At 36.8% G+C, this 17,206-nt stretch overlaps 5 protein-coding genes across 5 annotated transcripts in view; 3 read left to right on the top strand and 2 right to left on the bottom strand.

Annotated features, from left to right (window-relative positions):
- The first annotated feature begins 595 nt into the window (after positions 1 to 595).
- Positions 596 to 7,130, top strand: LOC133847140 (band 7 protein AGAP004871-like). The gene is made up of 3 exons (XM_062281948.1): positions 596 to 1,595; positions 5,224 to 5,740; positions 6,496 to 7,130. The coding sequence occupies exons 1-3, from the start codon at positions 1,385 to 1,387 to the stop codon at positions 6,839 to 6,841; spliced, it is 1,074 nt and encodes a 357-aa protein (XP_062137932.1). The 5' UTR covers positions 596 to 1,384; the 3' UTR covers positions 6,842 to 7,130.
- A 434-nt stretch (positions 7,131 to 7,564) lies between these two features.
- Positions 7,565 to 9,365, bottom strand: LOC133847137 (protein yellow-like). Its single transcript, XM_062281945.1, has 3 exons — positions 8,960 to 9,365; positions 8,155 to 8,812; positions 7,565 to 8,090 (listed from the first exon to the last, which is right to left on the bottom strand). The coding sequence occupies exons 1-3, from the start codon at positions 9,199 to 9,201 to the stop codon at positions 7,593 to 7,595; spliced, it is 1,398 nt and encodes a 465-aa protein (XP_062137929.1). The 5' UTR covers positions 9,202 to 9,365; the 3' UTR covers positions 7,565 to 7,592.
- A 1,783-nt stretch (positions 9,366 to 11,148) lies between these two features.
- On the top strand, positions 11,149 to 13,052 carry LOC133847265 (protein yellow-like). The gene is made up of 3 exons (XM_062282186.1): positions 11,149 to 11,555; positions 11,695 to 12,352; positions 12,414 to 13,052. Exons 1-3 carry the CDS (start codon positions 11,314 to 11,316, stop codon positions 12,909 to 12,911), a joined length of 1,398 nt encoding a protein of 465 aa, XP_062138170.1. The 5' UTR covers positions 11,149 to 11,313; the 3' UTR covers positions 12,912 to 13,052.
- LOC133847268 (uncharacterized) lies at positions 12,924 to 14,163 on the top strand. Its single transcript, XM_062282197.1, has 2 exons — positions 12,924 to 13,154; positions 13,210 to 14,163. Exons 1-2 carry the CDS (start codon positions 13,128 to 13,130, stop codon positions 14,161 to 14,163), a joined length of 981 nt encoding a protein of 326 aa, XP_062138181.1. The 5' UTR covers positions 12,924 to 13,127.
- Positions 13,947 to 17,206, bottom strand: part of LOC133847266 (rhophilin-2) — a 42,733-nt gene continuing 39,473 nt past the window's right edge. The window contains exons 10-13 of the mRNA XM_062282191.1: positions 17,034 to 17,166; positions 16,643 to 16,965; positions 16,421 to 16,573; positions 13,947 to 15,224 (exon numbers count right to left, since the gene is read on the bottom strand). Coding sequence (XP_062138175.1) covers positions 15,021 to 15,224; positions 16,421 to 16,573; positions 16,643 to 16,965; positions 17,034 to 17,166 — 813 coding nt within the window. The 3' untranslated portion in view covers positions 13,947 to 15,020. The remainder of the gene's footprint in view (positions 15,225 to 16,420; positions 16,574 to 16,642; positions 16,966 to 17,033; positions 17,167 to 17,206) is intronic.

The raw sequence follows: 17,206 nt of genomic DNA, 5'->3' as shown, positions 1-17,206 counted from the left end.
TTAAATTCGTCAAAAGTTTTACATATTTTATTGAACTAAAACAATTTGAAATTCGACAAAAGTTTTAGATATTTTGTTGAATTAAAACAATTGGTTTTTGGATAAAATTTCAGATTTCTTACTTTGTTACAGTTCCTCGGTTTGAAGGATGATAAATTCGGTACGAAATCTAAATGTTTTGAACTCTTTTTAGGAACATGTACATATATAAAATCTTAAAATCTTATTCTTTAAACTAAGGAACTAAAATTGTTTAAAGAGCATCCTCTTAGTTAACTTAAAGTTTAACTAACGGGAATCTATTCGCTTTGAATGCAATAATTTGATGTAAAATTTGAAATCTTTCAACTTTTATTTGAAGTATGTAAAGATAGGAAACATATAAAAAGATAATGCTCACAAATATAGAACAAAAATTGTTGAAATACTGCATTTTTACCAGACTTTCCTTAACGGGAATATATTTGCTTCGAAGGATTGCCAATTTAGGTGAAAATGAAATGGAAATGGAATATTGTGAGATAAGAAAAATCGAAACAAAAATTGTTTAGGAACTGCTTCAAAATCGTCTTAGCGAGTTTGAAATTCCAAAATAGTCATTTATGTTTAAAAGAATTTAACAAATTCCAATTAAGTTTTAATACACTTTCTCCAGCGGGAATATATTCGCTTTGAAGGATCGTGAATTTAGTGGGAAACCGAAATGATTTCAACTTTTACGATATTTGTGTGTCAGAGTTGTCAAATTATGGAAATCACTTGACCTTTTGTCGTTAATAGATCACCAGCGGCTGTTCACAGATTAAGACAAATGTGTAACAACCTGCAAAACAGAAAGCAGCAACACCTCCGTCCCCACCTCCATCCCCCAAAAAGCAATTCTACCACCTCATGCCAACCACATTCGAAAAAAAAATAAGGAGAACAAAGCAACTTTTTCTGCTGTTGATGCTGCTACTGAAGTGGTTTATAAATTATCTCCATCTCCATAGACTTTTCGTAGTTCGTTCGTTTCTAATAATCTAAACAACAGAGGGAAAACAACACGAGAAAAACAAAAACAACAACAACAAAATCTGAAAAGTGAAAACTGAAAACTGAAATAGTTGCAGCCTCTGCCTCTGCTTCGATCGAGAATCTTTTTTGTTTAGCCGGAATCGGGACGGAGGCGCCGTAATCGTCGGGCACGTGTGAAATGAGCCGAACAACTGCCTCCGACGCATCGTGATGTTGATTTGTTTTTTTGGGGGATTTCGTTGAGATCGCTGCTCACTTGGAAACGAGCATTGAACGCGTGCACATCGTGTGCTCCTTCTTCACGCCGATATCATCATCGATTATCTCTCAATAGACACACACACACACGGAACACGGAACACACAAAATGCATCCTGCCTCGCCGCACCAACATCGCTCGCGTCTCAATGTCAGCAGTGCAGCTGGAGCAGCAGTTGGACAATCGCAGAGCACGCCGGATTCCTTTACGTTGAGTCCACAATCGCCTCATCATCATCACCATTCGCCACAGCAGCAGCAATCGCACACGGTCCAGATCAGCTCCAGCTCCACACATCCCTATCAGGGACTCAAAACCTGTAAGAACTCTTTCACAAGAATTTTTTCGAATTCTATAACAAATATTTAACATACAACAAAACTTTTTCATATTAAATTTACTACCCAAAGTTATTTTTATTTAACATGATATTGCAAATAATGTATCATATCAATTAATAAAAGAATTAATTTAACATGTTGAAATATTTACTATTCATTATTTATTATTTATTACGAGTTACGTTTAACCAGCTTTACATTAAACTACTTAGAAGAGCATTTCAAATAAGCTCAAATTTGTATAATTCATTTAAAATATATTCTGCATTTTTACGAAGATAAATAACTCGAATGGATCTTCAATATTATTTCCTATCTCCTATCTACATATCAACTTTATAAAACTTTGCATTAAATATGTTGTTCTTACTAGTTTCGTTTCACAATTTTTAATTTTAAACACGCAACATTAATTGGAAAACTATCTTCGAGAAGCTCAAGATCTCATGAGAAATTCATAAAAAATTTAACTTGTATTACGCCTTAACGGAGATAAATACCGCAAAACATATAGTCTTTCATATGAAATACTTTCTAATTACTAATGCTTTAATTGCTAAATCCATGGAACTGTTTTTTAATCAAATACAAATTTCTTAGGGAAAAATATATTTTACTCTTTTTACGGAGATACATTTATTTTTCATTTATTCTGCAATAAATAGACTTTAATGTTAGATATTTTGTTTAGAGTCCATAAAACTTTTTTGAGAAGTATTTCGAATGAACTACAAATTATAATGAATAAATTCAAAACATTATTTCTATTGTTATTGAAATAAATAATAATAAACAAGTATATTCTATGATAAATAGATTTTCATATTAAATACATTTTTTTGTTATATTCAATTATTCTTTACTATTTAAATGGAATGAAGTTGAATGAAAGTATTTAATTTTGTTAATCATTTGAAAATCTGTAATAATAATCTATACATTGAATCTCATTAAATATGATGTTTTGTTTGAATATGTTTTCTCGATGTCCCCAACTTTTGTAGCAAATAATCTGATAATAATATTATAACTTTTTAATCTCATTAAATATTATGTTTGAATATGTTTTTTTAATGTACCTAGCAAATAATGTGAATTTGAGTTAAATTTTCAAATAAGTAAGACAAGTTACTCTCGTCTGATCTAGATCGGAAACTCCCTCGATCGCTATCCGATATTTTATGTGTGTTCTAGCAATTTGCGACTACGAATATTTGACCGCATTCGCCAGTTTATGCTGCTTGTTTGTTTGGTTCATAAAATATTCATGCCTGACTAAAGACTACAAATACAAAAGATACAAATAGCATTCGTTATACTCAATATGTGACCCCATAAATCGGCTGTGTTTGGGGGGCCATAAACCATAAATTGATATTTATGCGATAGCGAATCATAAGTCAAGCGCGAGGTAAATCGATTTGCAGCAAACACACAAACACACATAAATGATTCATTAGTTGTCCGATGTCAGTTCCATATTGAATTGTTGTATTATCGATCTCATGCCTTAGGCCTTAGACCCGTCAACTACGGACGACCACCAATGAAGTATGCAATATAAACTGTGGACCGACAAGTAAAAATAAATATTAGACGAGACGAGCGATGAGTCGGAGAAACTGATTCGATCCATATCCGTGATATAAATCGTATTGTCGAAACTTATAACATAAACAAAAGCTCAACTGAAAATAACCCTGCCATATAGACTGAACTGAACTGAACTGTGGCACTCGTACTCGTGTCTGTGTATAAACATTCCAATTTAGCCTGATCTAATCTGATCTGAACTGTTCTGATCTGATCTGATCTGGCCCCCACCCACAATGGGGATTGTTTAGTTTGCTGCCTGCCCCCAGAGATGAGGTATCAGTTGAACCTGTCCACTGTGAATCGTTAAAAACTATACAGAAAAAAACAAAACACAAACACACACGCGCATAGTTTGTACATTAATGTACTATATGAGTACTTTGTGTTTGCCTCCGCCTCTGCTTAAATATGGGCCATGGGCTAATTTAGCAATAAACAAATGCCAGCAATGTAGTTAAACATCATATTGTATACTATATATGTATATACTATATTTGCTCATAGATCATAGGCAAATCTTCCATCCGCCCATCTGTACCTCGAAAATGTAATATCTAGTTGATTTAATTATTCAAAGCATTATAAACTTTAAATGTTCTACTATATATACACAACATTCAAATCAACTTGTAGTTTTCAAGACTTAAACAAATAAATAATGCTACAAGTGGGTCTTATTTTAGTTTCTACAAATGAAAAATGTTTTCCTAAAAAGAATTTCACCTTTCACATTTTATACATTCATTTTTTACCATTATGTTATATGTTATATACTACAGAATTTATGATTTATGCTTTTATTATAAACACATCAATGATATACAAATACTATATTGATTTGTTTTGATTAATTAGCATATGAGCTAAAAATACACAAATTTGCAATCAAGTGATGCTCATATATCATATGTACTTATTATGTTGTCCATAACGATGAGTTTAATAGAATTTTCACAAATCACAGTTCGAATATTCATTTTAAATACGTTTTATTTTTAAATCTTAAAAGAATTTTTTTATGATTATCTATTACTTGAATTACGATTATGAATGAATTTTAATTTTTAATGCTATTGTGATGATCTTGTTGCTGATATAAAATAGTCTAAATGGTTTGCAAATTCTTCAAGAAATGCGAAATTCGCAATTGATTTATTTATTGCAAAATCGGCTGCAGACTTAACATATGACCAATTTCAATTGGAATACCAAATGGTTTTAGTTTAGTTCGTATGATCTTTGACCATACTGTTGCCTATTTCAGTAAAATCGCTCACTTGTCAATCTGCAGTCGAACAACAAACGGAAATCCAAGGCGGCAAAGATCAACTTTCATACTATGCAAATATGAGTGTACTATGCGAGTTTGCTCTGATCTCGGCTAGGTCATAAAAATTGGAATTCACTTTCCATATTCGGTAACTTATAAACGGTTATTAATAGCCTGTGCCAGATCGATGCAGATCGGTATATAAATTTGCTCGGTTGACAATCTACGCTATGGAATCTTTTGAATGAAGTAATATATATACATATAAGTATATAAAAATATATATTTTTTTATCTTCTTTATTGACAATCTGTCTGTTTAGTCAATAAGTAAATTGTATAATTCATATTAAATGAACAGAAATTACAGTTTTTTATATATAACATCTTATTAGTTTGATGGCAATTGTAAACACATATGGACAATTACAAAGTGATATGGTTAGACGAAAAAAATTGAATAATATAGTAATATATGTAAATACCAAATATCGCCTTCATATACTGAAGAGTAAAATATATTTTAGTCTCTGCTTGGTATATCCATTTGGAATTTCGAGTAATATAGTAATATATGAATATACCAAATGTCTCCTTCATATATATATACTCAAGAAAGATATCTTAGGTGCACTGTTACCTAACTGGGCAACTTAAGCAAATCAGAAATAAGGAATCACAGTCTCACAGTAACTTTCTTGATTTGTTTCTCACTCTGGAACATGTTTCATTTCGTTGCAGCTGAAAATGACGACATGGGCTGTGTGGAGCTGCTGGCCACAGCGATCTCGGTGCTCATCATGGTCCTCACGTTTCCCATCTCAGTGTTCATCTGCTTTAAGGTGGTCTCCGAGTACGAGCGCGCTGTGATCTTTCGCATGGGTCGATTGCGCAGCGGTGGAGCCCGAGGACCGGGTGTCTTCTTTGTGCTGCCGTGTGTGGATGATTACTATCCGGTTGACTTGCGCACAGTGTCCTTCGATGTGCCGCCACAAGAGGTGCTCTCCAAGGACTCGGTGACGGTGACTGTCGATGCCGTTGTCTACTATCGCATCAGCGATCCACTCAAGGCAGTCATTCAGGTGTCCAACTACAGTCACTCCACCCGCTTACTGGCTGCCACAACGTTGCGCAACGTGCTCGGTACTCGCAATCTGTCCGAGTTGCTCACCGAACGTGAGACCATCTCGCACACCATGCAGATGTCGCTGGACGAGGCCACCGATCCCTGGGGCGTTAAAGTGGAGCGTGTTGAAATGTAAGCTACAAATTGATTACATGTTTGTATTTCATATTCAGTTGGAGTTATTTGCAAAGTAACCAAACAACACCAGACTTAATGGTAAAATTGTAAAGAAAGAGTAGAAAATATTTTCATATTTTGTACATATATAATTTTTTTGTTGTGGAAGTTATTTAAGAAATTATTTTATATAATGAAAAGTAACTGCTGCAATGGGGGCTAAGTTTTCTTTGGTATCCAGGTATATTTATTGTAGTACATCGATATATCAATTTCAACCATTAGTATATTTTTTTTTGTGTATTAATTTGTTATATTTTTGGAGTTTTTAGTATATTTGGAATGTAGTAGTATATCGCATATATCAATTATGGCCTTCGGTATATTTTATAATTTCAATTATATTAAATCGGTATATTTTCTACTCTTTAGTATATTTTGAATTTAGTAGCATATGGATATACCAATTATAGCCTTCGGTATATTTGATATATTTTTGGTATATTAATTTGGTATACTCGTTGTACTCTTTAGCATATTTTGAATGTAATTGATATACCAATTATATAAATTATAAATTTCTTTCTACCAAATTAATATTGGTATACTTTTAAAATATTACCGCACCCATTTTCTTTTATTGAAAATGGGTAACGGGTATTTTACAGTCGAGCACACTCGACTGTAGCCTTATTAGTATTATTAGTAGTAGTCCTTATAGTATTTCTATTAAGCTATATATATTTTCACTTGAATTCATTTATTTTTAGTAAGGACGTTTCACTGCCAACCGCCTTGCAACGTGCGATGGCCGCCGAAGCAGAGGCAGCGCGTGAGGCACGTGCCAAGGTCATTGCCGCCGAGGGAGAGATGAAATCATCGCGTGCCCTCAAGGAGGCATCGGAGATCATCTCGGCCAGTCCGTCGGCGCTGCAGCTGCGATATCTGCAAACGCTGAGCAGCATTTCGGCGGAAAAGAACTCGACAATCATATTCCCATTGCCCATGGAGTTGCTCACGCCCTTTCTGAATTCATCCGCCCAGTTGGCCGCCAATGCGAACGCACATGCGACACCATCGCCGCTTCATCGGCACCAGCATCAGCATCATCAGTGACGCTCAATGTCGGTGCTGCAGCCATACCTGGAGGCTCTGGGTCGCTGCGAGCTGCGTCGCCAAAATGCTGGACACGATGGTGTCGACAATGATGACGACGACATTGTTGGCTATCTCCTCTGACACCAACTGTGTTCCCTAAACCATCTCAACAACGAATTAGAGTTGAGTGAAATTAATGTTGAGAGAATAACCATAAAACTATTAAACGCCTTAATCTTAAAAGTTAGTCAGCAATTTTTTTGTTTTTTTTTTCACTAATTAATTCAACAGCTATTTGTAAAATTTAAAAACGAAATATTGTATATGTATTAATGTAAAAAATATATTATAGAATATATACAACGAATTTTGATACACTCTAGTGATTTGATTTTACTTTACTCTTTCTATGGATAGTATATATCATAGTTCATTTTTTATTATTCTTACGAATCTACAAAATTTCATGGAATTTTGCTGAAAATTTCTTGAGTTCTTCGATTAGTTGTAGTGATCCTCGTAGTATATCATCGTGGGCTTAGCTTTTCAATCGTATTCGGCTCACTTTAATTCCTGGAAGAAGTTAGTTTAAAATTACTCTTAGGAAATATAATATCCACGTTTGAATCTTTTCTCAATGCTCGCTCATTTTATTGTTTATACTGTGAAATGTTATTGACATACTATACGGTAATGAAAAGGATTAAAAGGCATACTTTGGCATTATATTGGTAGATACAAATTCGATTTGAAATGAATTGAATTCCATTTAATAGCATTGACCCTCTTCGATCGAAACCAATGCGAACTTGTTGTTATTCGCCGATTCGGATATTGGATTGCAGACAGAGTTGGCAATAATATCCTCAACGTCTGCTCTCAGAATTCTGAAGTTGATGTCTCCGTAATCCAGTTGGCTGTATAGGTAAATCGGAAGACGATTGCTCATCACCCACACGCCTTGCTTCTCTTTGTGATCCACCTTCAGATCGTTGGGAAATTGGATCAACATCGTTGAGTTATCAGCATCAGCATCGAGAAGGGATCCCAAGTTGGCTCTTGTATATGGTTTGGATGTGTCCCAACACCCAACGTTGTCACGATGCACTTGTGTGAAGAACATAACTCCATTTCTGGCAATTCCCGATGTGGAGGATTGTCCATTGAATCCTCGATCGCCAACTGCAACGAACAGCTTTGAGGTGTCCACTGTGCCATTTGTCCACAGAGATTCATTCAACAGCAGATCCACAGACACCATGAATTCCTAAGGCAAGAAAGAGAAAGAGTATGAGTAACGTTCAATTGAATAATTTGATACACTCGCTCACCTTGAAGCTGGCCATCGGATGGAAGTACAAGCGACGATCTTCGGTGAGACTCATGCCAAAGACGCCATCCAACCACTGGAAGTTTAATCCATAAACATTAAAATCAGAGGCCACTGGATTGGGCGCAAAATTGTAGTTGGTCACTCGCCAACTTCTGTTCTTCTCCAAGCTATAGACAACGATTCCGAAGCGCCACACATCAGTGACAAGGGCGTGGGCGTCGAGGCAATTGCCATTCCTGACGTCCACCACAATATTGGAGTGCAATGAATCCTGCTTGACTTGCGAAGGTGGCAGCTCATAGCGGACGACCATTTTGTCAGTGTTCAAGTCAAAGGCCACAATCTTCGGGGGGCAGATTTGGTTTAAGCTGATTGTGGCATTCACAATGCCAGAGTCGATCATCCACAGTCGGTTGCATTGAGCATCGACTGTGGTGCGGTAAACCGATATCAGCTTGGAGCAGTCGGGATTGTAGGGACTGCTGTGTGCCTGCCAGTTGGGATACGGACGGACTGGGGGACTTATCTCCTTTGTCGGGTAGGGCACGGTCACCAAGCTGGCTGGCACGCCATCCTTCCATCGCGGAGTTGTGATAAACAGCCGGTTGCGGTAGACATCGATTCCCAAAGGTAGGTTATTCTTTGGGTTGAAATCGCTGCAATGAATGGAAACTTCGAGTAAGTACATTTACAGACGGATATCGCATGGCAGGTGGCAGGTGGCAGGTGGCAGGTGTAAATCTTTTTTTATTTTGACCATTACACAATATCCTGGGCTATCCATCAAGAATATGACATATTACCCATTCATTATCGCCAGTTGTCGCTCCACGAAAGTGGGATACTCGAAGTCAATGTATTTCCACTCATTGACTATTTGAAATGTTTTCGCTTCCTGTTTAATATTTTGCCGCTGGAATGTAAACGGTGCATAAGATACTGGATCCAACGTTGCCCCATACGCAGATACACGAAATCGAATTGAAAAGTATTGAAGGCCAGCGATCGATAGAAAACAAAGTATTATTGCAAGAAACGATTTCATAGCTAATATCCAAAACTGGTTAACTGCTAAGATACAACGTATGTTTTTTTGTATTGTAAATTATTCGTATGTATTTGTTAACAACTTTAATGCAATGCTTCTCGGCGGCGACCAGTCTGCCACTGGCTCTGGCTCTGTCTTTGGCTCTAGTCGGCCTCACGCACAAAAATCAACTGAATTCAAGTGAACGCCTCGCTAGAGTTAAGTACTTTTCATACCCTGTAATTGTGAGTATATCTACAATGGGTATAAACTCTATCTCATAAACAACTGCTGTTAAGTAGTATAATTCTAATGGCAGCTCTAAACTCAATCCAGTTATCAAGTTGTTGACAGCATTTCACATTCTTCGAAGTGAGTAATCAATGCAGTTCGACACGTTTCGCCAAATCCGAAGGAAACATTCACAAATTCCTTTTTGGTAAGGAATCAAATTGATTGCAACACGCGGGCATAGCCGGATAGTACTGCCAACTGCATGCATATGGCCATAGTCTGAAAAGTTGCACTTACTTTCTTCGACCTGTTACAGTTTCCACTTGCACAACTTGCGCCAGATACTTTTGTATCTGTTACATGCAGCTGTATCTATGAAATACATTCAAATCAGATCAACGGTCTCTTGATCAGTATATTATCTTTCTGTCATTTTTAGTAACACACTAGATGTCACTAAAATGACGTCATACATTTTTTTTTGAAGAAATAGATTTTTATTGTCATCCTGTAAAAAGTACAAACATATTGTCTTCTAAAATTAAATTTAAATTTTGTGATTCAGATTTTCTTTAACTTACTTCAAAGTCAAACCTAAGAAATCAGCTTTCTAACTTGTTAAATACTGGAATTTATTATCTACATATAAAGCTGCCAAATATTATTGGTGACTCAATACCATAATTTGTATCTGTGTTGATGGCCATTAAACAAGATATTTTCAATTGAATACCTGTAGTTCAAAGCAACCTGTAGCTGAAAACAATAGAACCAAGATCCGAAAGTAACGAACTTATATAAAATTTGACAACTCCCTTTGAATCTGAAAGCAACAGTCGAAAATGCTCGACTCATAGATACCAGCAGCTGCAACCGGCTAAAATTATTTTCAAATTTTAGGGAAAATATATTTTTGATATTGATGACTAAATTCTAAACAAACTTCATATGTGAGGGATACACGCGAGTAATGCCATCAAGTTTGGTTTTTTTTTGGCTCATATAACTAGGAGATGTAGGCTTTTAATGCTTAATGCACTCTTATCATTTGAAGACTATGATTTTTTACTTCACAGATCCTTAAGATTTAATAGTCCTTATCATGGATTGAACATCAATAAATGTGCATAACAGGATTAAAAAGATATTTCGGAAGAACGGTAAAGTAACATATAATGAAAAATGTATCTCAATCTACTCCATTTTATTTGTGACGTCATTTGAGTGACATTTTGTTTGTTACTAAAAATGACAGAAAAATAATATACTGATCAAGAGACCGTTGATCTGATTTGAATGTATTTCATAGATACAAGTGCATGTAACAGATACAAAAGTATCTGGCGCAAGTTGTGCAAGTGGAAACTGTAACAGGTCGAAGAAAGTAAGTGCAACTTTTTAGACTATGGCCATATGCATGCAGTTGGCAGTACTATCCGGCTATGCCCGCGTGTTGCAATTAATTTGATTCCTTACCAAAAAGGAATTTGTGAATGTTTCCTTCGGATTTGGCGAAACGTGTCGAACTGCATTGATTACTCACTTCGAAGAATGTGAAATGCTGTCAACAACTTGATAACTGGATTGTGTTAAGAGCTGCCATTAGAATTATACTACTTAACAGCAGTTGTTTATGATATAGAGTTTATACCCATTGTAGATATACTCACAATTACAGGGTATGAAAAGTACTTAACTCTAGCGAGGCGTTCACTTGAATTCAGTTGATTTTTGTGCGTGAGGCCGACTAGAGCCAAAGACAGAGCCAGAGCCAGTGGCAGACTGGTCGCCGCCGAGAAGCATTGCATTAAAGTTGTTAACAAATACATACGAATAATTTACAATACAAAAAACATACGTTGTATCTTAGCAGTTAACCAGTTTTGGATATTAGCTATGAAATCGTTTCTTGCAATAATACTTTGTTTTCTATCGATCGCTGGCCTTCAATACTTTTCAATTCGATTTCGTGTATCTGCGTATGGGGCAACGTTGGATCCAGTATCTTATGCACCGTTTACATTCCAGCGGCAAAATATTAAACAGGAAGCGAAAACATTTCAAATAGTCAATGAGTGGAAATACATTGACTTCGAGTATCCCACTTTCGTGGAGCGACAACTGGCGATAATGAATGGGTAATATGTCATATTCTTGATGGATAGCCCAGGATATTGTGTAATGGTCAAAATAAAAAAGATTTACACCTGCCACCTGCCACCTGCCATGCGATATCCGTCTGTAAATGTACTTACTCGAAGTTTCCATTCATTGCAGCGATTTCAACCCAAAGAATAACCTACCTTTGGGAATCGATGTCTACCGCAACCGGCTGTTTATCACAACACCGCGATGGAAGGATGGCGTGCCAGCCAGCTTGGTGACCGTGCCCTACCCGACAAAGGAGATAAGTCCCCCAGTCCGTCCGTATCCCAATTGGCAGGCACACAGCAGTCCCTACAATCCCGACTGCTCCAAGCTGATATCGGTTTACCGCACCACAGTCGATGCTCAATGCAACCGACTGTGGATGATCGACTCTGGCATTGTGAATGCCACAATCAGCTTAAACCAAATCTGCCCCCCGAAGATTGTGGCCTTTGACTTGAACACTGACAAAATGGTCGTCCGCTATGAGCTGCCACCTTCGCAAGTCAAGCAGGATTCATTGCACTCCAATATTGTGGTGGACGTCAGGAATGGCAATTGCCTCGACGCCCACGCCCTTGTCACTGATGTGTGGCGCTTCGGAATCGTTGTCTATAGCTTGGAGAAGAACAGAAGTTGGCGAGTGACCAACTACAATTTTGCGCCCAATCCAGTGGCCTCTGATTTTAATGTCTATGGATTAAACTTCCAGTGGTTGGATGGCGTCTTTGGCATGAGTCTCACCGAAGATCGTCGCTTGTACTTCCATCCGATGGCCAGCTTCAAGGTGAGCGAGTGTATCAAATTATTCAATTGAACGTTACTCATACTCTTCTTTCTTGCCTTAGGAATTCATGGTGTCTGTGGATCTGCTGTTGAATGAATCTCTGTGGACAAATGGCACTGTCGACACCTCAAAGCTGTTCGTTGCAGTTGGCGATCGAGGATTCAATGGACAATCCTCCACATCGGGAATTGCCAGAAATGGAGTTATGTTCTTCACACAAGTGCATCGTGACAACGTTGGGTGTTGGGACACAGCCAAACCATATACAAGAGCCAACTTGGGATCCCTTCTCGATGCTGATGCTGATAACTCAACGATGTTGATCCAATTTCCCAACGATCTGAAGGTGGATCACAAAGAGAAGCAAGGCGTGTGGGTGATGAGCAATCGTCTTCCGATTTACCTATACAGCCAACTGGATTACGGAGACATCAACTTCAGAATTCTGAGAGCAGACGTTGAGGATATTATTGCCAACTCTGTCTGCAATCCAATATCCGAATCGGCGAATAACAACAAGTTCGCATTGGTTTCGATCGAAGAGGGTCAATGCTATTAAATGGAATTCAATTCATTTCAAATCGAATTTGCATCTACAAATATAATGCCAAAGTATGCCTTTTAATCCTCTTCATTACCGTAAAGTATGTCAATAACATTTCACAGTATCAACAATAAAATGAGCGAGCATTGAGAAAAAGATTCAAACGTGGATATTATATTTTATAATAATAATTTGGAACTGTTTGCAATATACTTTATAATTAATTCCAAAATGGATAAATATAATTTAGGCACTCCGGTAAGTAGTGATAATTCTTTAAGATGCTTCTCTCACGTTTTCTCGATTGCAGTATAATCTTTGTCGGAGACATAAGCTTGCTGCTCTTGAATTGGAGATAGCACAAAAACTGGAAGCGAGAAGAGCTGCAGCGAGTTGTTGCAAATCGAACAGTTTCAAGATGCGTCGTTACGATGAATACGAAGAGTTCTATTCAAGTCAGACTTGCACTCAGTGCGCCAATGAAAAAAGTGATTGCAAAAGGTTTTATCGAAATTCGACAGAACTTTCACATAGATTAGATAGCAAACGGGAAACATGTTGGAATAAACACATTTACAATGCAGATTATTTGCCTTGCAACCAAAACAATTTGTTTGTGGAATGTACAACTCAGGAGAAGTTTTGCCGGTGCAATTCATCGAAGGATACTCAAGACGATCGATGCTCGACGACAGTTCCTTCGCTGCGACTGTCGTCAAGCAGTGAAAATTTTATGGGGCTGCCTTCATTGGGACTGACGCCATCACCATCGTCCTTATCAGAGCGTGAACTATTAAAATCATTACCTTCATTGGGACTAACATCAAGGGAGCAACCAGGAATGGAACTCCGATCATCTTCAAGACAAGCAATGGAAACACAATCAAGAAACGAACAACTAAAGAAATTACCTTCATTGAAACTATATTCATCAGTGAGAGCAACAAAAAGACTAACTGCTAAAGACCCTTTAAAAAGTATCTCATCAAAGAAAAAACGATCGTCGGGGCTACGGCCACCAACTCCACCTGCCTGGGATTTAAGTTTTGAAGAAGATTTAAGTGAGCATAAGATCGAAGCAAAGCCAAATCAAATTTCCAGTGAGGATTTGATCGCAAACAAACTGATGATACGACTCTATCGACGAATGCATAATTTGCTTAAGCTTAATCTTCAGACGAAAGTAGAACTGATTGAAGACTTGGAAAAAATTCGCACAAAAATCAATGAATCTTTCCAAAAATGTGAGAAGAGCGACGATAATTAGGGGACACAATAGCAGGGTTTTAAATCACACTTTACATTCATTTAGACTTTAGACAGTTTCTACATTAGAACTGCTCTTTTATCTTTTAAGATTGCACAAAATTGTTGAAAATTCTTATTCCTTGTTAGTTCTTCGACTGGTAATATAACAGCGAATCAGTTTTGGGTTAATTAATCATGCGAAACGAAAATTGGTAAATTTATGTAGTAAGTACATAGATAGATGTGTATTGTATATAGATAATATAATAAGTATTATGTATGTTATATAAAATGGCTTTTACAAAATGTATACAAAATAGTTGTGACTTAATAATATACATATATACATATGAAATATACGTAAATTAACTCCCCAAGTTCCGCGCATCCAACCTTAATATGATCCATAATTAAAATATAGATTTCAATATACGATTATTACTACATACAAATCGCACATATCTGATGCATATTAATACATTGTACACATGTGTTTGTATGTAATCAAATATGTAAATACTTTTTGGAATCGCAACATTTTACAAAAAAAAAAAAATGAAAATAATTTACAGCGTCTTCGAGTTCTGTTTTACAAACAGATTTCTAAGTGCTCCGCAACTCGCATTCTTGTTGATATTTTCCAGGCTGGCGGAAAATAAATGGAATTCTCAGGAGCTCAACTATCCAAAAAGTGTGTGTGTGTGTGTGTTCTTGGGATCTATGTGCATACATCGTCCTATATATATAGCATATATTTTTATATATATATATAGATACAAATAAAAAAAAATGAAGTCCACTTTGCTTTTTAAATAAAATAATGGCCACTGCTTCATATCAATTTAAAGCATAACTTAAGCTAAGGAATCCCCGCATTCAAAAGATTTTCGCCAAGCTCGGTGTGCGTCGAAAGGGATTCCACGAACTGGACGATACGCTGCCCACAAAGCGCGTCTTCGCGGACGTCTTGATCCGCAGCTTGGGCTTTGTGGTCGTGCTGGTTGGGCTCGAGGAGCCGGACGAGACGCCTGATGAACTGGCTGCCGATAGCGTCGATATTGAACCCTTCGATGACAGAGGCTGCAAAGGGATAAATTTGTGATTAGTTAAGACTGTTTATAACACGGTTAGGAAAACTTAATGACTTAGAAAGAATTATCACATTTTCATTTGAAATAGAAATAGTCATTACTTCGATATTAAATTTTAAATTTTTGCAAAGAAGACTGTACTCTTTATATAAAGTTTTGAAAATCGTTCATTATTATAAAAATTAAGCTGTCCTTAGCTGAGATATAAGTATTTATAAAGACAGACAATCAGTTAGATGGAATATATTATATATAGATGATTCTATCAACTATGGCAACACACTTATCAGATCCAAGTAAACTTTCAGAAACAGATCTTACAATGCAAAATTAATATCAATTGAATTGCGTCAAATTGGAAATACAGAATTTTTCTATAAATACTGTACATTTCGTATAAAATATTCATTGTAATAGAAGTTAAGGTATCTTTACGTGAGATGTAAATATTTACAAAAACAGACATATGTATATTCAGTTATAGATCTCAAAATTCCAAATACATATCAATTCGATTTAGATTCAATTAGATTTTAACAATGAACAGTAAACTTTTCATAGAAAGTATTGAAAGTCGTTCATTGTAAACGAAGTAAAGTAAAGTTAAGTATATGGTATTTAGCTATATAGCTAAATATTAATAAAGCAAGACAGTCAAGCAGATAGATGGAACATGTATACATAGATGCTTCTATCAACTAAAACTACAAACTTATTCAGATCCATGTAGACATTCAGTTATAGACCCCAAAATGCAAAATAATGCTCTATTCGATATAGAATTTCAAATTAGAAATACAAATTCGTTTTTCATACAACAATTGTGCAGTATTAAATGTTTTTCATTAAATTAAAAAATAAGCTTTCTTCAGATATAATGGTTGCTAAGCTATAAATCTTTATAAACACAGAAGGAAAGATGAACATACTATAAATATGAAGAAACACTGGAATATGTTCTTAATGAATGTCCAACGCTATCCAAGCGCTGTGTCAAACTGATCTTTGTGATCAGCTACCCCTTAAGATGGTTCTGGAGATTGCCAAAAATTCATCCACACTATGCTACTTCCGAGACAAAGCCATTCAACAACGATATAGCTACAGATCTCTATTGGTTTACGCTCTGCATCTAACTAAACTAACATATCAGACCCATTTGAGATGTCTCAAAATGTTGCCCACCTTTAAGTAATTGCGATCCATTGGCGTGATGACCTTAAGTTCAAGCGCCGCACCACACGATTGAATTAGCCGCACGACTTGCTGATGTGAATACCATTTGACATCCATGCCAGCGATTTCCACAATAAAATCGCCCTCCTTGATGCCGCCCAGCTGTCGGAATGATGAAATAAAGCAGATTAAGTAAGAATAATACAGTGAATAGGGAAAAATGATAGTTACATCGGCCAGTGAATTGATTTCAACATGGGCAATTATCACAGGCGCATCGCCACGCACATGGAAGCCAAAGTTCTCGAGCTCCTCCTTGTAGAGGCTGCAGCCAGGCTCGTGATTCTCATCGGCATCGCTGGTGGGGCAATGACAATGATAGCTGCTCGCATCGTGATACATCGCCGAACCCTTCTGAAGGCGCACACAACGCGGCGCAGTCCAGTGGCGACGTGCCGAGAATATTGCAATTGGACCGAGTCGCTTGAATGGATCCTCCACTTTGTACGAGGTGAAATCGGGGCCCGTCAACGAAAGCGTAAATTTCGATGCAGCTGTGCGAATGATGTAACCAAAAAAAGTTTTAGCTAAGCAATGTGGTTGTGAAAGTGCATTTCTTTACCTTCGACAGTGCGTTCAACTAAATCGTAGCATTCATCAATGTTTTTCACTGGCGCTTGCAGGCTGAATCTTTCGTATTCCTCGTGCGTTTTGTAATGCGCCTCCTTGATGACTTGGGTCAGTGATGTTTTGTTCTACAATAGAAGAGATTTTAAAGAATGTTGAAGACTGGTG

This window comes from Drosophila sulfurigaster, chromosome X (genome assembly GCF_023558435.1).
Source record: "Drosophila sulfurigaster albostrigata strain 15112-1811.04 chromosome X, ASM2355843v2, whole genome shotgun sequence".
Lineage (NCBI taxonomy): Eukaryota > Metazoa > Arthropoda > Insecta > Diptera > Drosophilidae > Drosophila > Drosophila sulfurigaster.
This window is presented reverse-complemented; position numbering and strand designations above follow the sequence as displayed.